This window comes from Brassica rapa, chromosome A09, assembly GCF_000309985.2.
Source record: "Brassica rapa cultivar Chiifu-401-42 chromosome A09, CAAS_Brap_v3.01, whole genome shotgun sequence".
In the NCBI taxonomy this organism is placed as follows: Eukaryota; Viridiplantae; Streptophyta; class Magnoliopsida; order Brassicales; family Brassicaceae; genus Brassica; species Brassica rapa.
In genome coordinates, this window is record NC_024803.2 from 37,763,378 (window position 1) to 37,788,570 (window position 25,193).

Sequence of the window (25,193 nt, forward strand, 5' to 3'; positions counted from 1 at the left end):
TAGATGGATCTCTGGCATTGAAGACTGTTGTAGTCTCAGCAGAGGAGCTATCGTTGGCCATAGGTAACAGAAAGAATGGAGGTTTTTTTTTTTTTTAATTATAGAAGAAACAGAGAAGAACGAAGAAGAAGAAGAAGAAGAAACAGAACCGAGAGAAAGGAGAAAAAAAAAAAAAAAATTTGAGGATCTCAGTGCTCTGATACCATGATAACTTATGGAATTGGATGATCCTATTGATAGAGCAGAGCTCTTGTTATATACAATTACAGAGGAGGTATTTACGGTATGCGTATATACAGAAGTTATGATAAGGAGATGATTGAGCTAATGTAATATATGCTCATGAATGTGAAGATAGTTTCCTTATCCTAATAAAGGGATAGGTATAAGAATTCTATTGCTACTTATAAATTCATAGAAAAAGTCAGAACAATATATAATATACATGAATCTAATAAGTCAGAACAATATATATAATACATGTATCTTCTTCTTTTTTTTGAACACATATAATACATGTATCTAATTTGGCATAGTTCTTATATTCATTGACATCGATACGTGTTCTAATATAAAATTAGTTCAACTATCTCGCATATATATTATTCTTACAAATCATAAGGTTGGCCTAGTGTATATTTTTAATTAGTTGTATATATTACATAGAAGAGGAAAAGAATTTGCATACCAGGACTCAGGTTGCTTGGGGGATAGCCAGAAAGGGAAACGGATGACTATGTTCCCACTTCCACAAGTAGAAGATGATGAAGAGGAGAAGGAGAAGTGTTTTGAGAAGGCCATAATGTGGTATGGCACTAAGGGATAGGTATAAGAATTGTTAGTACTAATTATAAATTCATAGAAAGAGTAGACAATATATAATTTGGTATAGTCGTATGTAATGTACGACCGTATTCTTATTATGGTCGTTGACATGATATGTGTTAATACAATATAACTATTTCAACTATCTCGCAGATTATTCTTACAAATGATAAGGTTGGCCTAGTGTAATTTTTTATTATTTCCATATGTTACATAGAAGAGGAAAAAAATATGAATACCAGAAACTTGAAGCTTTTGGATTGCGAAAGAGTAGCTTCCACTAGTCTTTGTTATATTCATTTGTGCATGTGTTTTAAATAGAACAAGTTAACCTCTCTGACTATTCTTGCAACACATTGTAAAGTTGTAAAATTATATAAGAAAAGAGGAAAAGGATTTGCATACTAGAAATACTTCATAGGCTTTGTGTGAGCTAGTAACACATTGTGATCAGGGGACTCAGAGTAGCTGTGGGGAGATTGACCAGAAACTTGAAATATGAATATGTAAATTGAAAGTAAATTATTTAGTGTGTATGTGACACTAACCGTTTATTTGTGTTTACGTGAGACTTACATCTACCGCTTTCCATGTAACTCTCATAATAATAAAAATCAAGTATATGAAAAGCAACCTTGAAGACTCCAATTTACAAGTCAAAATGACAACAAAAAAAGAGATTAAAAACAAAACGAACAAAGTAAAAAATTCCACCATGCTAGTCTAAACAAACTTCACCCAGTAAAATTACTTCACCCAACAAAATCCAAAAAAGGTATGTACATAAACACAGGAATGACAAAAGACCGAGGATCTTGAATCAGACACTACTAGTAGAACTTGGATGTGTCTCAAAAGAAGGAGGTGTGTGAGAAGAAGGTGAACCAATAGAGCCACGAATCCTGAATATTTCAAGAACAATAAAAGCAAGTAATGTCACTGCCAAAACAAACCCATATCCAATTCTCCATCCATCTTCTCCACTATTAGCCATTCTAATTCCAAGAAGAATGTTCACTGCTCCAAAGAACAAAGAGATTCTCCCAATCCAATGATGATACCAATTCCAGTATCTCCTCATCTTTGTCTCCTTGTGCGGCCGCGCAAAGAAAGCCAAAACCTACAAAACATATCATAAGCATGCATGTTCAACTAAAACTTATATATAACCTATATTTAAAGACTTTGATTCTCAAACCTGAAGAATGCTGAGGATTAGAAGAAAGATCCCAATGCCTCGGTGTGCAGGTATATCTGGTTGGATCCTATTGTAAAGCCGAATCCCGAGAATAACAGCGGCTAAACCGAAGATAAAGCCCGTGAACTGGATACTGATGTGAAGATAATACCAAAGAGGGTCTCTATGTCTGAGATATCGCGCCAGGATTGCTCCTAGCGGAAGTAAGAAACCCCATCCGAGCAGGGCCGGCTCAAGATAATAGTGGGCCCTTGGGCAAAATTTTTTTTTTACATGTATATATGAATAATTTAAAAATTTTGGGCCCCTGTCCCTAGTTATTTTTTAAAAAATTGGACCCCTCTTTCATACTATTTTTGTTAAAAACTGTTTGGGCCCTGGGGCCCACGCCCCCTTGCCCCATGCCCTAAGCCGGCCCTGCATCCGAGTATCGCCATTACTCCATGTTTTGTCTTCTCCGTAGAAGCTGGCGTTTCTTTGGACGTTACTCCATTTGCTGCATTGACCAAGAAAGAACACATGCACAAGAACATAAGTACGGCAACTTTCCTATTGTAGTAAGAATTTGCATGTAAAATATTTGTTTTTCACCATTTTAGTTTTGTTTCTTTATAAGATAATCACAAGTTATATGCACATGAAATATTAGTCTACCAAAATATGTTGTTAACTATAAAAGCAAACGCAAAATACAGATTATTGAGAAGATAGAGTTACAATTTTGTTTTGGTTGCATTAATATTCATGTGTAATTGCAAACGCAAACGCGTTTTTACAATTATCACATTTTCACGTTTTGTATTTACATTTTGCAATTGGCGTTTAATAACATAATCATGAAAAGCCAAGAAAGTCATGTTATGATCGTTACCTTTGGAGAAATCAACGATGACAGTAGTTTTATCATCATGCTTACTCAAACGACCTAGCTTCGAAGGATAAACTGAGCTAAACGCTAGAATCACTGCTCTACGAGGAACTTTAACGGTAAACTTAACCTGAAAAGCCAAATAAATCATCGCTCCGTGAAGAGCCACCACAGGAGGAACTTTCTGTAACTGTAACTCTCCTTGATCCGGCACAACTTGGTCTCTCTCTGTTCCTTGAAGATAGTACTGTTTGATTTTAGCATGACCCTTCTTCGTAATCCACCCCACCATCGCGCTCGATCCCACCATCCTCCCGTCTCTGGAGAATCCGACTCCGACCCACCCGGTTGTATACAGAGCCGAGACTATGATTGTCATCACATTGTCTCTGTTTTCAGAGTACTGCCAAAAAAAAGGTTGGTTCTTTTGCCTGCTTTTGTGTGATGAAAGTGTAAAGGAATGGTTTTTAAAAGTTTACCCTTAAGACGAATGTGTTCCAGAGAGGTGTGCACGGCATAGAGTCGGAGATGTTGCTGTACGGTGGTGGGAGGAAGTCAGATAAACGAGTTGCGAAACAGAGGTTTTGGGTTGAGTCGTTGATGAAGTTGACGTCATCTGCTAGTAGAAAAGGAAGATCTTGTCCGAGTAGAAGACAGAGGATGTAGAATCCGATGAGGGTTCTCATGGCCAAAGTTGAAGCAGAGAGAGAGACGAGAGGAGTAAAGATGGATGCTATTTTGGTGAGGAAGAAGAAGAAGAAGAGTGATTGAGTTTGGTGGTGAAAGTGGTTGAAGATGGCGATCAATCATAATCACCAAATTGTGTTTTTAATCTTTTCCTTCGATTGGATTTTGAGAAAGATGCTTGGAGTTGATGTTTCACTGGTGGAGTATCGGACAAGTTATGTCCCCTCTGTCACTAAACCGACACGTGAACCGACAGAAAATATACCAAAAGTAATATGCTTTTTGCCAGTTAAAACAATTGTCAATTGCTATATGAGGTTGAAAAAATAGTGAAATCTTTATAAAGATAATTGAGAATCTGGAGTTTTACTTTGCTTATTTTGAGGAAAAGATGACAGAGATGGGAGTAGGGTCCTAACTGGACCAGACTGGGAAGTGGATCAGTCATAGTCTGAATCATTACTCATTAGGTACATTTGGTCAGTATGGTCCCCTTAGGCGATATTGTAACAGAACTTAAAAACAAAGTAAACTATAACAATTAAGTTAATAATTAAATAACTTTTCAGTTTAGTTTATAAAACTTTCATTAGTGTGGTACAAAAATCTTTGCCGCCTCAATGATTATAAGTTTATCACCAATCATGTACAGACGTATTTAATTATTGTTTGTTTGTTTTTGTTTTTGGGTTACGATTTTGCATGTGTTAATGTTCATGTTTATTTTGTATTCTTCCATATGAACCAACAATCTTCTATCATTTTAGAAAATTTATTTGTTTAGTATAAACGTCAGAAAAAACATAAATTTCCCGTTTGTATCTCATATTTTCCTGCATATTCCACAGAAACATTTATTAGGAAATTGAAATTTTTGTATGTTTTAGAAATGTAAAAACAACTTTTTGATTAAAGTATTAATAGTTTAACCTTAGTGTAATCATCAAGGGGATGTAGCTCATATGGTAGAGCGCTCGCTTCGCATGCGAGAGGCACGGGGTTCGATTCCCCGCATCTCCATTTTTAGAAATTTCTTTATTTTAACGCCTCTGCTTTGTCTTCTTTTTGCATATTCTCCATTGGTAAAGAGGCCTGCCCACTAATTATAAGGCCCAATATAAGACATCGGGCCCATAACACTTGATTAGTGATTAATTCTCTTTCGGACAGTAATGCGTTAAGACAAAAGGGGACAAAACTTGACCTTTATGTCCGAGTCACGACACTCGAGTGACACTTCCGTTACAATAAACGAAAACATTTTCTTCTCCACCACACGATTTCTATGCTAATCAGCTTAAGAATTAGATTAATGCAAGAAATCTTTACCCCAGTTTGGAGAATCTCTCTTCGCCAAGTCTCTCCACACACTCAACTTGTAACTCTTTTTTCTCTCTCTGTATGTCGCTTAAAAAGCTAAGCAACTTTCTCTCATGGAGTCGCTGCTTACATCATCAAGCTTATCTCTTTACCCTTCTTCTCCTCCTCTCTCCTTCCTTAAGCTACCTTCTTCTATCCACCACAACACGACCATCTCCTTCTCCTGTAAAGCCTCCTCGAATCCTACACCTGATTCCAATGGGAATAATCGGTTTATCAGAACGATTAAAGGCTTGGTTTCGTCTCGGCAATGGATGTCGCGTTTTCGAGCTTACAGAGACGATACGGCAGCGTTTTCGGCCGGAGATTTGAAGCAGAACGGTGGTTTAGGGATTGCTCTTCTGAGCATCACGGCGTCTGCTAAGGTGAAGATCAGTCCTTTCGTGGCGACGCTCTCGGCGAATCCGACGTTCGTGTCGGCTGTGTTCGCGTGGTTCTTTGCGCAGACGAGCAAAATGGTTATTAACTTCTTCATTGAGAGGAAATGGGATTTGAGTTTGTTGTTTGCTTCTGGTGGGATGCCTTCTTCTCACTCGGCTCTGTGTATGGCCTTGACGACCTCTGTTGCGCTTTGTCATGGCGTTGCGGACTCGTTGTTTCCCGTTTGTTTGGGGTTTAGCTTGATTGTCATGTATGATGCTATTGGCGTTAGACGCCATGCCGGTATGCAAGCTGAGGTAATGACTAAGGTTGTCTTTTGTGTTGATCTCGTTTTATGACTAATGTTTTCTTTTGTTGATCATGTCAGGTTCTGAACTTGATTATAAGGGACTTGTTTGAAGGACATCCCATTAGTCAAAGAAAGCTAAAGGAGTTGCTTGGTCACACTCCTTCGCAGGTTCTTGCGGGAGCATTGGTTGGTGTTGTGATTGCTTGCTTTTGTTGCCAAGGCCCACCTCGTCTCAACCTAAGATCTCATTAAGTTTTGTGATTGTTTTTTTTTTTTCTTATTCGGTTCAATTTCTGTATTAGCAGAAAAAAAAAACTCTGTGATTTGAGTATTGCTTAGCAACATGATTTGGCTAAGATTTGTAGTTGTATCATATGTTGTGTTCAGCAATAGAGAGAACTCTTGGAAATGCCAATGATACCTTTGTTTCATGTGCCTCTCTTTTTCTCTATTTTTTTTCCGGTTTGGTAATCAACTATTTAAACCCTCAATGACATGAGAACAATGGTTAGTTTTTAAGACAAGTTTGGGATACAAGCTCCTCCACTTTGCTGTTGTTATTTCCAAATTTTTCCAGTGACTGGCAGTGTCAGCTCTTTCCTGTCTCCACCTGAGGAGAAAAGAGCCATGTTCCTCTGTATAATTAGACCATCATGACTGTCTCCCACTTCTAAACTGTAATTGTAGTTCCGTGCTCTTTAATATGTGTAGAGAGATGGAAGATTCAAAAACATTGATCTCGCAGTCAAAGAGCAAGACCTTAATGACTCTTAAACAAATCATCATAACAGATATAAGTTTATATAGATGATTATGAAGTATGAATCATATGTAGTCTTACCCTACTTAACATCCATGTGGCATTATTGACTTAATTCACTTGGATTAGACTTGACATAGCGATGGAGAAAAGGTAACCGGTTCGAGGAAATATGATCTGAATATCTCGCCGCCGATTTAAAGTTTGTGTATGGGCTTTGTTTTTTTTGTTATGGGTCGTTTACAACATGTAAGTCAACTGGGCTTCTTGTGAGCTGTAAATAAATACAACTGGGACATTGTCTACTAATCTACTCTAGTCTATGAGTGAATTACCTATAATCGAACCATCTCTCATTAATAAGTACTAAAAGTCTAAAACTCGTCCCCATTTGGTCCTTACCCGTCTCAATAATTGTCACCCTTTTTAGTTTTTTACATTCATAACTGTTTGTGAAATATTCTAACATTCCATTTTCAGAATAATAATATGATTAATTACTTGGAATTTCTAACATAGAGTTTTATGCTTTTATATCTCTGTGTTTAGTTTAACAGAAAAAAAACTATTGTTATTTTTTTTTTTTTTTTGAAAGAGGACTTTACTTTAAATTTAAATGGCCATGAAGGCAGTTACTTTGGATGGAGCCCATTACATCAAGCTTTCCAAAAGATTATAAAGTTGGGCTTAGCCCTTAAAGAAATACAATGAACCCATAGTGAAAGATTTGAAGAGACGGACGAAAGAAGTCGATGCTTTCAGCTTTGAAACCACCGCTGGAGCATTTTCGAGGAGAGAGATGGGTTTCCTTCTCTGATCCCTGAAACTCTGTTCCTGATGAGAAGATCTGCCTGCTTTGCCAAAGAGGAGATTGATCGATATTGTTGTCGATGGATCCTGCTATTCCTCTCAGTCCAGATGAGATAAATTGTAACTTGCCATGCCAAAAGAACCAGGAGACGATCATGCTTTGGAAGAGTCATCGCTTGCATGAGGCCTAATTCTGTCAGCCAATTTCGAGAAGGTCGCCAGTTTGCTTTCCGAGATAGTTCCGTCCAGAGACTCCAAGCGTATGGGCACTCAAAATATAGGTGGTCTCTTGATTCTAATGGAGCATTGCATAAGATACAACTTGAATCAATTTGAATTCCCCAACTGATCATCCTATCTTTTGTAGGGCACCTATTCAGGACGGTGAGCCATGTGAGGAAATTGTGGCGAGGGATTCCTCGAGAGAACCATACCACTTCGCACCAAGAGACGATCGGACGGTGGTTCTTGATCAGGTAATATACCGTTCCCGTCGCATAGGTAGCCGAAGACACCCCTTGAGGAGACCATTCATAGACATCGCTTTCTGCCGATAACGTAACGGTGGAGAGGTAGACATGGAGAGATAGCTGTCTTTCCGATCGCGGATGCGGCAGACGCCAGTGGTCGTTTCGGAAGAGATCATGGAGCGTTGCTGAGTGATGGATGCCTATGTTTGAAGACGCCGGCAGTTGTAGATAAGTTCTCAAGTTACCGAAAGGACTCCAGTTATCCGACCAAAACCGAGTATCTTTACCATTCCCTGGTAAGATCTTAATCCAATTATAAGCATAGTCCCTTACCCTCAGGATCTTTTTAGTTGCTGATGAATGAGATGGTTTCTCTTTGATGGTCCATAAGTTGTTCACCTGACCAGAGAGAATGTTTTTTATGAACCAGGCTACCCAAATAGAGCCTGCTCTGAAGAATAGCAGCCACAACAACTTAATCGAACAAGCCCTGTTCCAAAAGACCAAGTCCCTTATTCCTAATCCACCTTCTTTTTTCGCCAAGTTTGTAATATTAGCTGCTATAGTTTGTAATATTATCTAATAAGTAATAATCCATGTTTGTAATATTAGCTGCTATAGTTTAACAGAAATAAAGTATTCATTCATAGCAGATAAACTATGTGTAATATCTAATAAGTAATATTTCATGTTTGTAGTTTTAGCTGCTATAGTTTTATGACAAAAACATTTAAATATTCGAGTAAAATCTATTTCCTATGTTTCCGAAAGTAAATTTTTTTATATTTTTTCTATGTTTCACAAAAAAATAGATGTTATAATTATTTTTGAGATACTTTGTATATTTTTAAGAAATAGTAAATAAAAATACTTTAGTTGATTAAATATTAGGACTGATAGTTATTGGAATGTGTATAATTAAAATAAATACTACCTCCTTTTTTTTATATATGACGTTTTAGGATTGTGCACATAGATTAAGAAATATTTAATTTCTAAACAAAAACATCATTAATTGTTTATCTAACCACAATTTAACCAATAATAAAATAGAAATTATAATATCATTGGTCATCTAGCATTAATTAGTAATAAATTTTACATAGAAAATTAAAAACGTCAAATAATTTAGAACAAAAAAATTCTTCTAAAACGTCATATATAAAAAACGGAAAGAGTAATAAATTTATGATAAACATTTATTATATTTTTAATAAACGTGAATATTTTAAAAATGTTTTTTCGGAAATGGATGGAAGAACCAGAAGGTTTTGCGGGGACAAATAATGCGGAGGAAGAGAAGTTCAGGTCCATATTCAGAGAGAGACAGAGAAAGCGATCATATGTGATATATCTATCTTTATGGTCCCCTCTTGTCATGTTATTGACATAAAATTTTATATTCCATTCACCCAAAAGGTACCAACACAACTTTTTTTTACAGTGTATGAACTAGTCTTTGAAATCAAATATGTATGTGTGTTTGTCTTTTGGCGGTTCTTTGCTTTCCATTTATAATTGTGTAGTGATCAATCCCGTCGAAGTTGTCATCTACCTTTAACATCTAATTAGCTGAATCAAAATCGAAAACAATAAATGTATATGTATATTGATCGTTGAGGAAAGCTTGGAATCTTACTCAACCATTTTAACTCACAAAAAAAAGAGAGCAATAATGAATGAACAAAACCGAATCTCACGTAAGTTAGTCCTAAATTGGTTAGGGGAACAAATGTTTCGGTTTTATAGATACAGATTTGAATGATTTGTTTTATTTTACTATGTCATTAAATTTGTGGGATGATGAAGTTTTTAAGTTCATTTTACATTTACGAGTAATGAAGTTAATGAATATAAATTGCGACTGAGTATTATTGTACAGTTTGTCAAAATGATTCCTAGTTCTGTTATAATGCAGGTTAAACAATGGTATTGGTTGGCAACATGATTGAATAGAGAAAGCATAAGAAACTGAAAAATTAAATAAATAAATCTGTATAATACTATAGATAAGATAGTTAACAGGCCAAAAGTCCACAAAATAAATAAACGGATTCCTTTCATTTTGGTTAATAAACTTATATAATCACAACAAGCTTGGATATAAAACATGATTCTGAAGAGTTGTACGATTAATAATGTCTTGTAAATTCACGAAATTATTTCTATATTTTGCAAATGATCAAGCAGAGCAAATTCAGAAGTATAATAATCTCTCATCCAACATAAATACTGTAAATTAAAAATATTTAATATTAAAAAAAGTACAACCCTTTTAAATTTTTTTGATAATGGATTTCAAAAAGATTCTCCGAGATGGGAGCTTGACCGAACGACTAAGTGGGAGTGTTAAGTAGGTTGAAAGTGACCCTTTAATCTTTTTTTGTGTACGGACGATTTTCTTATTCGAAATTACCTTTTGACAATCTGCGTACTCCACCTCAGGTTGGGAAGAAGAAGCAGAGAAAGAGCCAAAGAGTGCGAATGATATGATTACAGCATTTGAATTCTTTGATGTATAATGCAAACTCCTACTTTTCATATTTGGTAAGTTTGTATGATTATGCTCTTTATCTTATCATTCAGTTTTTCTTGGTACCAATCAATATATATCTTACAAAATCCCGGCCACGTACGAAATTTACATAATGATTTTAGTAAATTATGAAGAAAAACCATAAATGGACGTCCTACAAAATTAGTGATCATATATCTTCCAAATAGAATGTGTGATCATAAAGCCTTTTATAAAAAAAAATGTGTGATCATATATGTTCCACATTAAATGTAATTTGATCATTACATATGATATGAGTCATGACTAATGAGAAACATATTTGAATAAATTATCCCCATATCTTCCATATGGTGTGTTTGAACCAAAGAAAAAAAATACACACACATGTATATACGATTACGTACTAGGTCACGCACCGTGCCAGTTTTAACTACGTTTGATGTTTTGAATTATTATGACATGGTCTCTAAAACTCGGTATTTTTATATATGTTTCTTGCAAATCATGATAATCTTGCAGACTACAATTATTGATCATAGAGATAACCTTTATTAAAACTGAGTTACTCTTAATCATTAAGGGCATCTCCAATAGTCTAAAATAAAGAAAAACATCAGAAAATAAAAGAAGTCTATCTCAAATGCATAATAGTCTTTAAATTTTTGCTAAAATTTTATTTTATGCATAAAAAAATATTTACACAAAATATTACTTTTAATTTTTTGTCTATTATATATACATACTGATTAAACTTCTTATAACTTATATTTTAAAATTATATAATAAATAATAGATAGTAACATTAAAAATACATAACTAATACAAAATAAATAAAAAAACACATATAAACCTAACACAACATAGAACATGATTTGATTGTTTATTTATGAAAAAAATATACTAAAAGTACTATTTAAATAAAAATATACTATTTTATTGTATGTGCTTATGTAATTTTACTAATCCAACAATAATTTATTTTAATTAAGAAATTTAAGTTTAAAATGTTAAAACAAGTGAACATTATTTTAAATTCTATCAAATAAAAACTTTTATTAGCAATGTAGTTGAAAATGAATATATTAAAATTTAGGAAAACTATTGGAGTAAATCATAATATTTTTTGAGTTTGCATCATTTTGAAGATGATGCAAATCATTGGAGATGGTCTAGAAATTTTGAGACCTCTTACCTTTCTAGAGAATGAGGAGACAATCTTTTTTCTTTAGTTTTGAAGAGACTATTTTTAGGTTTTTAGAATGATTTAAAGAAAACTTTAGTCTAGTTATACCAATGAAAATGCTTTAAAATCATATTAATAGAGATACAATATGAGTGCGCAGTAATAACGTTTTAAGAAATTAGATTTGTTTATTGTCTAACAAGACCTATGCTACGGTTATTGAAATAATTATCCCTAAAATTTTCTTGATTAATTAGGCTCCACCCAAAAGAAAAAGAAAGCAATATGCCAATATGTATATAAAAACTAAAAAAGTTTCCGGTGTTATACATATATGCATAAAGAACTCTACAAATTTCTGATATCATGTATATAAACATTATGAAAGACTGGGAAGATGTTTTGTGTATGACCAAATGGTGAAAATGTACAAAATAATTTGCAATAACTATATGTACGAACCTTTTTTAGAATGTATGAATTTATGAACTTTGAAAGATAAAATTATTGCAAGGCTGAAGATAATTACGACGTTGGAATACAATCCTTATTTCTCGACTGGATTCAATTAAAGCCAGCCCATTCATTTTAATTAAATTATGAACATAATTAATATATAAAAAATTGAGCAACAACATAATTAATAATATAACCCTTGTTTTCGATCGTATTTAATATTTTAAAATAAGATAGGACCACAATGGTATGTTTCGACAACTTTTCGTTCTCCTTTCAGCAATATAACAAATGAGTATCGTTGATTAATTCAATATATGATTAATATAATATGAGCATATTCGTTTATTCTCGTTTACTGACGTGGCCAGTGACGACTATGACTAAACAAGTGATTAACTATATTATCAAATATTCAATGTAGCATAACAGTAATTAAGAAGAATAAACAAAAATAAAAAATGTTGTGTAATGGATTCCACTACACCACTAAGCAATTGTTTAATAAAAGTTAATTAACTAATATATGTATCATTATTATTCCCACCCATGGGTTCATATTTCACTTTGAATGGTCATATATTCCTAATCATATTTATCTAATTTTGCTATATGTGTCTTTTGTGTTTAAATATTTACAACTTGAGAGAATATCCGTCGCAGCAGCTTGTTAAATTAATCTTTGCTTAAAAGTAGATGCTCGAGAAAAAAGTTTTTATTTTACGCAGCTAAAAATGACGTCCAAATTAGCCATTGTGATATGCGAGCATGAATTCTCATGCAGTCTAAAGAATCACTTTGAAAATTAATTTAATTGATGTGAATAATTATTTATGGTAATTTCTTACTCTTGGCTTTACTTAATATTGTTATATTTTACTCTTTGATTTCATCTTTGCTGATGAAAAATTATATTCTTTCAAATCTCCTTGCCACTTTGCAAAGATTTTCCCGTACAATGGTATATATTGCCAGACACTGTTTAAACGTTTTTTTGCTTTCTAATGCGCTCGCATAGTTTGTAAAGTGATGCATAAATAGTGTAATTGTGTTTCGTAGACCATATGTTAATAATTAGGTAGATAACTCTACAGTATTCTACGGTTCTATCTAAAACTAATAAAAACACCATGAAGAATAGATTTCAAAATAGTTCATGCTGGGCTAACTTGTCTTATACTTTTTCATTATTTTATCATGCAGTTTTTGATATATTAAATGGGAAGCTTATTTTAAAGGAATAATAATTTGTGAAATAGCTGTCGTTTTCCAGAGTTCTAACTTGAGCTTTAGACAATGATTAACTCTAATATCTTAACTGAAAGTTTCGGATAAGAGACAGTTCTTAAATTTTTTTAGATTTAAACTAAAAAAAATTAAGAACCGTTTCTTAAATAAGAGATATAAAAGTCATTTTTTAGTCAAAAAATGTAAAAAAAAAATATCAAATCATGAGTTAAAAATCCCGGCTAAGAGACCGAGTTTAACTATGCCTTTACTCCCTCCGTTTTTATTTAATTATCATTGTAAGGAAAACAATTTATTTCAAAATAAATATCGTTTTAGAGTTTCAATGCAAAATTTATTAACAAGATTCTTCATTTTATTTTGCTGTTAGTTGAAATATTGTTAGGTCTATATGTAAATGTGTTTTTATTTTGATATATAGAAAATCATATGTTTTATTAATCTGTGTGCATAAGCTTAGAATTTCAGTATAAAGATCTGAAACCCTATGAAGCACCGGGACGGCATATGCTTGACGTCTCCCGTACCAGCTGCGTTTCCGGGACGGGGACGGCGCGGGGACGGCGTGGGGACGTTTCCAAAACGTTTCAGAAGAGGTGGGGACGGCAGAGATTTTTGGGGACGGCTTGGTTAGGTTCCGGGGACGTTTCCTAAACGTTTCTTATGTAAAGTCCGTATAGTTTTGTAAAAATTGATTATTTACCTTTTTTTTGATGTTTTTTAGTTTTGTAAAACAATTGAAAAAAGGAAACACGTACTTATATAAACAATTAGGGTTACAAAGTTTATCATCATCTCTTAAACTTAAACAACTTCTTATTCAGTTATTCACTTCATCTTCTTTCTCTCAATTGATTCACGTCAAAGGAAACACATTAAGTATGATTACAAATCCTGTTTTTTGGTTTGTCAATTCTCACGTAAAAGTAGATAGTATTAGATAGTATTGGTTTGCTATGGTTTGTTTCACCACGTACGTATCTGTGATTTTAGCTTGTAGTAAAAGTATACGTGCGGTGCAGGAAAACAAAACTCTGTTTTTTTTTTGTTTCATGCTACGTATGTGTATTGTTTCTGTTTGATCTATATACAAGATTCTCACGTGTGTTTTTTTTTTCAGGTTAATCATGACTTCTCAAGGAGCAAGTGATAGTGTTGACAATGCTTCTGAAGAAGCTCCATTATGGAACTACGTGACTAAATTAGAGAAATCAGGAGCAAAAGGAGGCACTTGGAAATTTAAGTGCAATATTTGCAACGAAGATCGACAAGGCTCGTATTTCAGAATTAGAGCTCATCTACTTGGAATTAAAAACCAAGGTATTGCTATATGTAAGAAAGCAACAAGGAGTCAAAAATTTGACATGCAGAAGTTGGAAGATGAGTTTGAGAAGAAGAAAAACGAGAGTGGTTCTCGAGCGCTTCCTTTACCTTGTGAAAATAATGAAACGGATCATGCTTCAAAGAAAAGAAAGGCTGCTGATTCTGCAATTGTTAGATCTTTTGGTATTGAAGTCAGGGATCAACTGGATCAAGAAATTGCAAGAATGTTCTACAGTGGAGGTCTACCGTTTAACCTTGCAAGAAACCCACATTATCATAGGTCTTACCAGTTTGCTGCTGAAAACAAGATTGATGGTTATGTGCCTCCTGGTTACAATAAGCTTAGAACTACGCTGCTTCAGAAAGAGAGAAACAATGTTGAAAGATTATTGGTTCCATTTAAGTCAACATGGAAAGAAAGAGGGGTGACGATTGTGTCAGATGGTTGGAGCGATCCTACTAGAAAACCTTTGATTAATTTCATTGCTACTTCTGGAAGTGGTCCTATATTCCTCAAGGCTGTGAACTGTTTTGGAGAAGTGAAAGATAGATTCTTCATCTCTGGTCTGATGAAAGAGGTTATCAATGAAGTGGGTCATCAAAACGTTGTGCAAATCATCACTGATAATGCAGCAAATTGTAAGGCTGCTGGAGAGATTATTGAGAGTACGTTTCCTCATATTTATTGGACACCATGTGTGGTTCACACCCTCAATCTTGCTTTGAAGAACATTTGTGCAGCAAAGAATGTGGAGAAGAATGCTTCAACATATGAAGAATGCAATTGGATAACTGATGTTCATGGAGATGCACTTGCAATAAAACATTTCATCATGAACCACAACATGAGACTAGCTATCTTTAGTAAGTTCTCTCCTCTTAAATTGCTTGCAGTTGCTGATACACGTTTTGCCTCTATCATTGTGATGCTTAAGAGATTGAAGCTTGTCAAAAGAGGCCTTGAAGCTATGGTCATAAGTGAGGAGTGGTCTACTTATAGAGAAGATGATGTGGGGAAAGCAACCTTTGTGAAGGGCAAGATTCTTAGTGATGATTGGTGGGAGCAAGTGTCATACATTATTGATTTCACAAGACCAATATATGAGATGATAAGGTTTTGTGACACTGACAAACCATGTCTTCATTTGGTATATGAGATGTGGGATTCCATGATTGAGAAGGTGAAGTCTGAGATCTATAAGAAAGAGAAACGTCCAGTGATTGAAGTTAGCTCTTTCTATACAGTTGTTCATGAGATTTTAGTGGATCGCTGGACAAAAAACAACACTCCTCTGCATTGTCTAGCTCACTCTTTAAATCCAAGGTAATTGATTTTAAAATATATGTTTTTTTCTTTTTGTTTCATTGCCTCATATAAGACATCTTTTTCATTGTAGATTTTATAGTGATGAATGGCTAAGTGAAGATTCTACAAGACTTGGTCCACATAGAGATCCAGATGTCTCAAATGAGAGAATGAAGTGTTTTAGAAGATTGTTTCCGAGTATTGATGATCATCTTAAGGTTATGGATGAATATGCTTTATTCTCCATGAGAACTGGTCCTTTTGAGGATTTAACATGCATTTCGGTGATGTTTACTATGGAACCCAAGAAATGGTGGGCTAACTTTGGTGCTCAAACTCCTTTCCTACAGACTTTGGCTTTTAAGTTGCTTGGACAGCCTAGTTCATCTTCATGTGCTGAGCGTAACTGGAGTACTTACTCATTCATTCATTCACTTAGAAGGAATAAGTTGAATCCAAGTCGTGCTCAAGATCTAGTTTTTATCCACAACAATTTGCGTTTCTTATCAAGGAACTCCGAGCAATACGAAAAAGAAAAGACAAAGATGTGGGATGTTGGTGGAGATGATTTTGATTCTATGGAAGATATGGGATATTTGGAGTTTGCAAGTCTTTCACTAGATGAACCAGAATTGGAGAATGGATTGATCGATGATTAGTTTATTTTTTATTTTACTTAAGATATTATAGTGATGTTTTATTTTATTTAAGATATTATTATGGTGTTTTATTTTATATGAGATTTATGCTTTGGTTTTAATATTTATATATACATATTTATTTTATATATATATATATATATATAGACGTACCCATGCCGTACCCGTATCCATAAATTTTAGATTTAGCCGTTTCCCGTCCCCGTCCCCGCCCCCGTATCCGTCCCCGTATCCGTCCCGGTGCAACATAGCTGAAACCCAATAATTATAAGAGACGTGTTACAAATATTCCAATATAGTATATGAAATTTAAAATGCATACACAAACACAACGTTATAGTATCGCATTCATTATCATGGGGGGAAACAAAGAAACGAGAAAAAAAATTAAAAATAGGATTAGAGAGTTCATGGGGAGAGAGCAGGTTTTCTTCCTCTGTAATCGAGCAAACTACTAGGACAAGTAAGCATTTAACACGTGTCGGTCTTGAATACGACCTCACAGCGTGGCAATTTCTCTAACTCTCTGACGTGTCTGAATGGGGACCACTTTGTCTTCCGACACTTCGGCATGGTTTTTCACATTCACTTTTCTCTTTCCATCCTCGTTTGAGAAGCGCGTCTTCCTCACTCTCTTTCCTTCTCCATTTAATAGTGTTGTTTTCCCTTTGAACGTTACAATTTATTTTTTCCTGTAACGATAATTATACTGATTTGCAAGTATGATTTTACTGATACAATCTCCAGTTATTTTCTGCAATTAGCAGAGCGCGTGAAGAAGACGAGTAAACGGAACTGAGTCGGCACGTGGTAACAAAACTCGCTCGTTTCCCAAGACGCTCGTCCCATAAAGAGTCATGGCTGTGGCTTGTGCGAGTGTGGGTGTTAGCCATAACTGTGGGTCCAATTTAAGATTCATCGATTAATGGCACATTATGTAACGATACAAAAAATCGGAACTTACAAGAAAACTTAAAAAAAAAAAAACTCACCGTGGTAAGCCGACACCTTTGCCTGCCACGAGCCAGACATAAGAAAAATAGACGATGTGGGTAACGGCACCGTCAAGTCTTGAAGGAAACGGGATCAGTTGTAACGTCTAGGCTACATCATCGTCTTTATCGGACGGCTAAGAGTGATCCTCAATTGTTAAATGCACCACCGTACGTTTTGCAAGTAAAAAAAAAAAAAAAAAAAAAAAAAAAAAAAAGTTAAACCACGGTTTAATATTCGTAGTTAAAACAGATCAAAGCAGCTCCGTAATAATTATGTAACATCGTTATTCTTCGTATACTTTTTCCAGTCTTAAATAAATTCGGACCAAAAATAAATAAAGTATAATACTATTTCCTCTCTTAAAAAATCTATGTTTTAGAACTTTCACACATTTTTAATAAAACACAATAAATATTAAATAGGAAATACTTTAAGATAACACTAAAAAAATTTATGCTATAAATATAGACTCTAAGAATCAAAATGACCAAAATATTTCATTAAAAAGGTAAATATATATACTTATACCCTAGGGTTAACTAATTCAAACCTTAGGGTTTAGAGTTAAGGGGTAAGGAATTTGGGATTGAGATTTAAAATTGTATAAAATATAAAATAAATATTAAAATTTTGAAAATAAAAATTTTAAAAATAGTTTCAAAAAGTATTTTCGAATTACAAAAAGAAAATTTGAAACAAAAAATAAAAAAAAATTGGAAAAAGGAATAAAAAAAATTTAGAAAAAAATTCAAATTTGGAAACATATAATCTAAATCTATAAAAAATTATTTATTATTTATTTTTTTATTTTTTAACTTTTAACATTTTTTTATATCTAGAGTATTATGGTCTTTTTACATATTAAATGAAACATTTTGATCATTTTCCTACTTGTGGTATATTTTTGTGATCAAAATTTGAAAATAGTATATTTAGGAGAATTGCCCATTTTATATTTTATATATTTTTAAACCAATAAGATTTTAAGAAATGCAATTAGTTTTTTGAACTTTACAATTTTTCATTACTAGTTGACAAAAATTACATTGAAAATATAAAATGTATCTTTTTGAAACAAAAGTTTTGTATAGAATATGGATCTTTTAGGAACGGAGGAAGTACACTATGCCGAAACAAAATTTAGTTTCCTTTTCAGAGCTGACATGACAATCTTTTTTACAAATTTTAGAAAATTTCAGTAAATGAATATATAAAGAGTTTCAACTGAAGTTACATAGGGTGTAAATGACAGGTTCGCAGAATCTTAACTACTAATAAAGAGTAAGCATATATTTATTTATATATAGATATCCTCACATATACACATACGAGAGGGTGAATCTTTTGCATGATACCGTGAGACTTCATCAACAAACAAAAAAGGAAGCAGCTTTGGTTTGCTGCAGATCGGGGTTAGGTAGGGAGAAGAAGTAAGCAAAGCTGGAGGAAAAAACGGCGAGAAGTTTGTGATTGCTGAGACAAAACAACACGGAATCTGAGAGAGGAGGGGAGAAGAGAAGAGAAAAGATCAGTTTCGTGGCTGAAAGCAAAAGGAGAGAGAGAGATTAAATATCCCAACAGTGTCTGAATGATTTTCTGTAATGAATACGGACATAACCGTCCGTTGGTGTCCTGAAACCCAAAAAAAAAAGAAGCTAAAAGTTTTTTGCTTTTTATATCTTTTCCTTTCTTCTCTCTCTGTGTTTCTTTCATGAGGGTTAAGCCTAGTGTTTAGCGCGTGAAGGGCTTCTTTTTTACCTCTGCTTCTTCTTGTATCTTCATCTGGGTTCTTCAATGGCGAATGTAGATGGAGATGATTCCAGAAGTTCTTTCCCAAGTGAGTCAAAGTTTCTTTTTTTGTTGTCTTCACCATTGACTCTGTTTTCTTGCTCTGTATTAGCTCAAAGTTTACATCTTTTTTCTTCTTTTTTTGTTGTGTCTCTAAAATGTAACTGTGTTGTTTGTTTGATTTTCAGGTTCTTATCAAGATCAGCTGTACACAGAGCTATGGAAAGCCTGTGCAGGTCCATTAGTGGAGGTTCCTCTTGTTGGAGAAAGAGTTTTCTACTTCCCTCAGGGTCACATGGAACAAGTATGTCTTTTTTACCAAATTAATCTTTTTTTTTTTTAAACTCCAATTCTCTTTCTGAATTGTGTTTTTTTTTTTTTTTTTTGCAGCTTGTGGCCTCAACTAATCAAGGAATTGAATCAGAGAAAATACCTGATTTTAAACTTCCTCCCAAGATACTCTGTCAAGTTCTTAGTGTGATGTTAAAGGTATAAACTTTGATCATAACCCTTGCTTGTCCTCCCCTTCTTGTGAATTCACCTGAATCTTTTTTTGATGTATAGGCAGAGCATGACACAGATGAAGTCTACGCTCAGATCACATTAAAACCAGAGGAAGATGTAAGTTCTGTAAAGTTTGAGCTTGTTAATTTGATGAGAAAGTGATTTTTGAGTTTTTTTTTTTGTTTCTTGCAGCAAAGTGAACCTACAAGTCTTGATCCACCAATTGTTGAACCAACAAAGCAAATGTTCCACTCCTTTGTAAAGATTCTAACCGCTTCAGACACAAGCACTCATGGTGGATTCTCTGTTCTTCGTAAACACGCCACTGAATGCTTGCCTGCCTTGGACATGACACAAGCTATTCCTACTCAAGAACTTGTGACTAGAGATCTTCATGGGTTTGAGTGGAGGTTTAAGCATATTTTCAGAGGTAATTAACTCTAAAATCTTGTAATATATTTTGGACTAAATGAGACTTGAGAGTTGTTGTTTTTTTTTTGGGTTTAGGACAACCTAGGAGGCATTTGCTTACTACAGGCTGGAGTACATTTGTTTCCTCAAAAAGACTTGTAGCTGGAGATGCTTTTGTGTTCTTGAGGTACCACTACTTTTCCTGAAACTTTACTAGTCTTGTTTTAGTTTTAATGAAATTCATTTGTGTTTGTAGGGGTGAGAATGGAGATTTAAGAGTTGGAGTGAGGCGTTTAGCTAGGCATCAGAACACCATGCCTGCTTCAGTTATCTCTAGTCAGAGCATGCATTTAGGAGTCCTTGCTACAGCTTCTCATGCTGTGAACACCCAAACTATGTTTCTTGTGTTTTACAAGCCTAGGTAAGTGTGTACATGATACTCTTTGCTATATTCATCATAGGACTTAGATTATTTAAGATTAAAAGCTGATGTATTTTCAGGATAAGCCAATTCATAGTAAGTGTGAACAAGTATATGGAAGCTATGAAGCATGGTTTCTCTCTTGGTACAAGATTCAGGATGAGGTTTGAAGGAGAAGAGTCTCCTGAGAGAATGTAAGATTCTTTATTTATTTTATGATCATTAGTTAACTGTTCTTGATTCTGAATGGTTGAGTTTTCTTTTAGATTTACCGGTACTATTGTGGGAATTGGAGATTTATCTTCACAATGGCCAGCTTCTACATGGAGATCATTGCAGGTTCAGTTAACCATTCAGTGTTAACCATTGCAGCTTCTACATGTAAACCTTCTTTCTTCCTCTTTTTTAGGTCCAATGGGATGAGCCAACAACAGTTCAGAGACCAGACAAAGTCTCACCATGGGAGATTGAGCCTTTCTTGCCATCTTCCCCAGCTTCAACACCTTCTCAACAATCACAACCCAAAAGCAAAAGGTCAAAACCCATTGAATCATCAAGTTTGAGTCCAGGTCAAGCTAGTTTCTTAGGCGTCCAAGCTGAGCCTCCTCCTCCTCCTGCGAGTAGTTGCTATAGGTTGTTTGGATTTGATCTCACAAGCAATCCTCCAGCTCCAATACCTCCAGACAAGCAACCGATGGATACTTCTGAAGCTGCCAAGTGTCAAGACCCCATCACTCCAAGCTCAGTTAATGAGCCAAAGAAGCAACAAACATCAAGGACTCGAACCAAAGTAATCATCTTCCATCACTTTATCACTTCATATAAAATATTACAAAGTTCTGAAATGTTGTTTTCTTTTAAAAGGTGCAAATGCAAGGGATAGCTGTTGGTCGTGCGGTAGATTTAACGCTGTTGAAATCATATGATGAACTGATTAAGGAGCTTGAGGAGATGTTTGAGATCCAAGGACAGCTTCTTCCCCGAGATAAATGGATCGTTGTCTTCACTGATGATGAAGGTGACATGATGCTTGCTGGAGATGATCCATGGAAGTAAGTAAATAAATATTCACAGAGTAGTAGTAAACCGTTTACGGTTCAGTTAAAATCTATTAAACCGAAGTAAACCGGAACTGGCTTGACAAAGTAATTATTGAATGTTTTGTTTTTGTGGTGCAGTGAGTTTTGTAAGATGGCGAAGAAGATATTTATATATTCAAGCGATGAGGTTAAGAAAATGACAAGGAGAATGAAGAGTTCTTCTTCGTTAGAGAATGAAGCAAGCATGGATTAATAACTGTCATTATGAAGCGGATGATTAATCGTCATTAGGTGTGAGAGTTTAGCTGTTGTTAATTAATGTTATTCGGAGACCTGGTTTTAGTTAACTTTGGTCGCAAGGTTATGTCTCTATAGACTCGAGATTTTCACTCTGTATATATAAAGTCTTTCACGGTCTTTGGGCCTTTGGTCATCATAATGGGCTAATGGGCCGTTTTGTTGTAGATGTAGTTGGGGCTTTGAGGTGAATTTATTCCGACTAATCTTCTCAACAAAAAGAGTATGTTTTGACTTTCAGTTTTATGATAAAGTTTATGGTTGTAATGTCAACAACATCAATAACGTTGTGATTATGAAATTATGATAACTACCTACGTATATTTAAGAATCTATTGCCTTCTTCTTCTTGGAACGATCATAAGCATCAACAAGAACGTTGTTTATTATGGGTACTGAAAATGATGAAGAGGGAAGAAGAGGAGATGATAATAACATCAAAACTTCAACTTGTCTTAGCGGCGAAATCGAGAAAACAACAGTACACTTCATCGCCAGTGATAAATCATCACGTGTCACTATCACTCTTGTCTTCACCTGATGACTTATCACACTCTCGCGCTTCGGTTCCTTTCGCCTGGGAAGAAGAACCTGGCAAGCCTAAACAACATACTCTTCTTCGAGTACCTCCTAAATACCCCAAGCGTCTTGATTTGCCTCCGAGGCTGCTTCTTCCTCGTGAAGGTACTGAAACGCCTCTGGCTTGTGATCATCCTCGTTATCTCGCAGCGTTGAAACGGTGGTTCCGGTTGAGGAAAGATCGAGCTGATGATGATAATGACGTGGTGGGACAGTGCAGTTTAGTCGTTTCATCGGAAAATGAAAATGATAAGAAGATCACAAGAACAAGAAGTCGTCTCCATTGTCTCTATGATGTCGCTAGGTGTTACTTATGGGTAAAGTAACCTTTAGTTTATTTACATTTTATATCTGAAAATGTTGTCCTGTCTAGTCATAAAAATACGTATCACATAACCATATTTGTATATTCTATGGTTTTCAGGAAGTTCCATGGAAGAAGAAGAAGTTGAAAAGAGATGACATTTGACGTACGGTTTAAGAGATGATTCGTTCATACATACATTGTCATTAGATAAGTGTGATACATCGTTGGATACTTGTCTAGTGAACCAAGTACTTATATGGGTTTTTACAGGCCTGACAACACTGCCCCTATGAAATTAATATCCAATTCTGTGTTAAAACTTTTTCTTGATCGAGCTGGATTCGAATGTATGTTTGTTTTTTTTTTTTGAAAAAGTCGAATGTATGTTTGTTCAATAGATAGATCACATGGAAGAAGATAGCATGTTGCGATAAAGTACCGTGGGCCATATGGAATGGCCTAATAATGCATAATTAGTGGCTAGGATCATGTGATTCTTTCAGATGCGATCATCATTACATCAAAGCGGTCCAATAAATTACTTTCTCTGTATAAGTTCGGTGGCTACGATTCTTAATACATTTTCCTATTCAATGTACAAGTTGTACACACATCTGAATTGTTACGTTGAGCCTAGTTTGCTTCGACCTAGTGGTGGTAAACCATAAGACGTGGTAGGTCGTTTAAGGATGGAGTAAAACGGCAGGCGGGGTGTAGCTAGCATCCACAAAACGACATTGGGAATTGAGAGTGAGAGAGAGAGAGAGTATTGTGTGGGAGAGGGTGTTTGGTTGGGTTGGAAAGACATGTGTCGACGTCAGTAAGAGAAAGGATTTAATCAAAGAAACAGTCCTTTAGATTTATAAAAAGCTAATTATTTCAATCACGCCCTAAAACTAGGCCCCAGCCACTTCCTTTTTGTCGCTTCCTGTCGGTCCTTCTCTGATTCTTCTCCGATCCCTCATCTTCTGAATTATATGCATTGATAACCAAACTTTTTTTTTGATCAAGATAACCAATTTTTTGTTTTGTTTTGTATTAAGCAATATAACCAATGCGTTTTTCTTTTGTCATCAACCAATGTGTTTTCTATGAAGCAATATAGCCAAGATTTTCATAAGACTAGTTTTATTTTCTCTAGCTATTGATTGAAATCAATATGAAACCGCTTAATTTATGATGCTCAATTGTAACTAGTGTGATTTAATAATTTTTGCAACCATCATTGACTACAATAAAGCAGGTTGTATAACTATGGTTTATTAACACGTGATTTGATATTTTTAGAATGAGTGCGGTATTGTTTGTTTAAAAGTTTTTTTTTTTGAAAAATTGTTTGTTTGAAAGTTTGTTCTGTGTTTCTTATTGGCTTCGATTTTCAGTTTATGTGCTTTTTTACAAACTTTTATTCTAATTATCAGATTAGCGCGACATTTTTTTTATCGCTTTTACGATTTAAGAATATGATCATGATAACTTTATTTGCCATGTGTTATACTAAAGAAAAACACTAGATATAAGGGGTGAAATTTTCGTGACACTTTATTCCTAGAAATAACATAATAAAATAAAACAAAGTATTACGTCCGAAGAATAATCCATAATCCCTAATTACAGTCAACATATATATAGTATTTTATATAAAGCTTAAGCGAAAAACCATATGTGCTTTATGGACCATGTTAAGTCTGATATTTATTATAAATTAATCACGTTAATGAGAATTTCAAGTTCACCACCGAATTTCGCAACCTAATCTACACATACTTAATAAATCAATTCAGAGATTATAAGATCTATTTTAAACGTCAATTATATACATGTAAAGATGATATAACGTATACCGTGTCTGGGTTTTGAAATTGACGGATCGTAAGCTAAAAAGATAATTTAAAATCCCAAAATGGATGGGCGGGAATAGTATACAACTCATAATTCCACTGACGCTTTGTATCGAAATAAGAGTAATCAGCATGAGTATAAAGATATATAACAATAATATTCGCCTTCTATATTTATAAATAGTATAACTACGAAATATACTATCACAAACTAGAACTTTATATTTTCATAAACTCAATATTGCAATATATGAGATTATGAAAATGTTTCAGCTCAAATTAACGCAAATTAAAACACGAGATGTTGAGAGCCATTGTATTTTTTTGGTTAAGTTGAGATTTCACTAAAACGTGAGAGTTTTGACCACCGCCTAGGGAGAATTAAGTATGTACCATGGGACATGGATCATATGAGAAGCTGAAACGTAAAAGAAAACACGACCAACAAATTAGTCAAAAAAGTGGTAAAACTACAATACTCAAGAGGTAAATTTGGGGATATATGCAAACTCGTGCTCATCCAAAATAGTCCCGTAAAAGGGTATCCAAAGAGAATACTCAATGAATTTACTTGAATATTTGAGCTTCATGATATAAAGAATATATTCACTGATTTTATTGAGCCAACCAATTAGATAATTATACAAA

General features: G+C 34.4%; 5 protein-coding genes and 1 non-coding gene across 7 annotated transcripts; 5 read left to right on the forward strand and 1 right to left on the reverse strand.

Moving 5' to 3' along the window:
- Positions 1–1,424: 1,424 nt before the first annotated feature.
- LOC103841998 (cytochrome b561 and DOMON domain-containing protein At3g61750) lies at positions 1,425–4,577 on the reverse strand. Of its 2 annotated transcripts, none has more exons than XM_009118595.3 (5): positions 3,371–3,962; positions 2,895–3,294; positions 2,452–2,519; positions 2,024–2,245; positions 1,425–1,945 (listed from the first exon to the last, which is right to left on the reverse strand). In XM_009118595.3, exons 1-5 carry the CDS (start codon positions 3,575–3,577, stop codon positions 1,646–1,648), a joined length of 1,197 nt encoding a protein of 398 aa, XP_009116843.1. In that variant the 5' UTR covers positions 3,578–3,962; the 3' UTR covers positions 1,425–1,645. The 2 variants fall into 2 exon arrangements, with proteins under 2 accessions (XP_009116843.1, XP_033136369.1); XM_033280478.1 differs by having other exon boundaries at positions 1,428–1,945; positions 2,024–2,237; positions 2,444–2,519; positions 3,371–4,577.
- TRNAA-CGC lies at positions 4,526–4,598 on the forward strand. The gene has a single exon. It is a non-coding gene; the product is annotated as a tRNA-Ala (tRNA).
- Positions 4,599–4,824: 226 nt separating this feature from the next.
- Positions 4,825–6,066, forward strand: LOC103841999 (uncharacterized membrane protein YuiD). Its single transcript, XM_009118596.3, has 2 exons — positions 4,825–5,635; positions 5,707–6,066. Exons 1-2 carry the CDS (start codon positions 5,012–5,014, stop codon positions 5,878–5,880), a joined length of 798 nt encoding a protein of 265 aa, XP_009116844.1. The 5' UTR covers positions 4,825–5,011; the 3' UTR covers positions 5,881–6,066.
- An 8,134-nt stretch (positions 6,067–14,200) lies between these two features.
- LOC108869695 lies at positions 14,201–16,361 on the forward strand. Its single transcript, XM_018654437.2, has 2 exons — positions 14,201–15,720; positions 15,794–16,361. Exons 1-2 carry the CDS (start codon positions 14,201–14,203, stop codon positions 16,359–16,361), a joined length of 2,088 nt encoding a protein of 695 aa, XP_018509953.2.
- A 1,994-nt stretch (positions 16,362–18,355) lies between these two features.
- On the forward strand, positions 18,356–21,985 carry ARF18-1 (auxin response factor 18). Its single transcript, XM_009118597.3, has 12 exons — positions 18,356–19,194; positions 19,334–19,449; positions 19,536–19,634; positions 19,710–19,766; positions 19,842–20,079; positions 20,157–20,247; positions 20,317–20,481; positions 20,562–20,675; positions 20,748–20,820; positions 20,891–21,271; positions 21,346–21,533; positions 21,660–21,985. The coding sequence occupies exons 1-12, from the start codon at positions 19,152–19,154 to the stop codon at positions 21,772–21,774; spliced, it is 1,680 nt and encodes a 559-aa protein (XP_009116845.1). The 5' UTR covers positions 18,356–19,151; the 3' UTR covers positions 21,775–21,985.
- Positions 21,986–22,163: 178 nt separating this feature from the next.
- LOC103842003 lies at positions 22,164–25,139 on the forward strand. The gene is made up of 2 exons (XM_009118598.3): positions 22,164–22,714; positions 22,822–25,139. The coding sequence occupies exons 1-2, from the start codon at positions 22,220–22,222 to the stop codon at positions 22,864–22,866; spliced, it is 540 nt and encodes a 179-aa protein (XP_009116846.1). The 5' UTR covers positions 22,164–22,219; the 3' UTR covers positions 22,867–25,139.
- Positions 25,140–25,193: the final 54 nt, after the last annotated feature.

Excerpts from the sequence above, each read along its gene's own strand:
- LOC103841998 (XM_009118595.3), bottom strand. The coding sequence starts at position 3,577 with ATGAGAACCCTCATCGGATTCTACATCCTCTGTCTTCTACTCGGACAA. Across the intron at positions 2,246-2,451 it reads AACATGGAGTAATGGCGATA|CTCGGATGGGGTTTCTTACT; the intron begins CTCGGATGCAGG and ends GAGCCGGCCCTG. Across the intron at positions 1,946-2,023 it reads TAATCCTCAGCATTCTTCAG|GTTTTGGCTTTCTTTGCGCG; the intron begins GTTTGAGAATCA and ends TATGTTTTGTAG.
- LOC103841999 (XM_009118596.3), top strand. The coding sequence starts at position 5,012 with ATGGAGTCGCTGCTTACATCATCAAGCTTATCTCTTTACCCTTCTTCT. Across the intron at positions 5,636-5,706 it reads ATGCCGGTATGCAAGCTGAG|GTTCTGAACTTGATTATAAG; the intron begins GTAATGACTAAG and ends TGATCATGTCAG.
- LOC108869695 (XM_018654437.2), top strand. The coding sequence starts at position 14,201 with ATGACTTCTCAAGGAGCAAGTGATAGTGTTGACAATGCTTCTGAAGAA. Across the intron at positions 15,721-15,793 it reads GCTCACTCTTTAAATCCAAG|ATTTTATAGTGATGAATGGC; the intron begins GTAATTGATTTT and ends TTTTCATTGTAG.
- ARF18-1 (XM_009118597.3), top strand. The coding sequence starts at position 19,152 with ATGGCGAATGTAGATGGAGATGATTCCAGAAGTTCTTTCCCAA. Across the intron at positions 19,450-19,535 it reads CTCAGGGTCACATGGAACAA|CTTGTGGCCTCAACTAATCA; the intron begins GTATGTCTTTTT and ends TTTTTTTTGCAG. Across the intron at positions 19,635-19,709 it reads TTCTTAGTGTGATGTTAAAG|GCAGAGCATGACACAGATGA; the intron begins GTATAAACTTTG and ends TTTGATGTATAG.
- LOC103842003 (XM_009118598.3), top strand. The coding sequence starts at position 22,220 with ATGATGAAGAGGGAAGAAGAGGAGATGATAATAACATCAAAACTTCAA. Across the intron at positions 22,715-22,821 it reads TCGCTAGGTGTTACTTATGG|GAAGTTCCATGGAAGAAGAA; the intron begins GTAAAGTAACCT and ends TATGGTTTTCAG.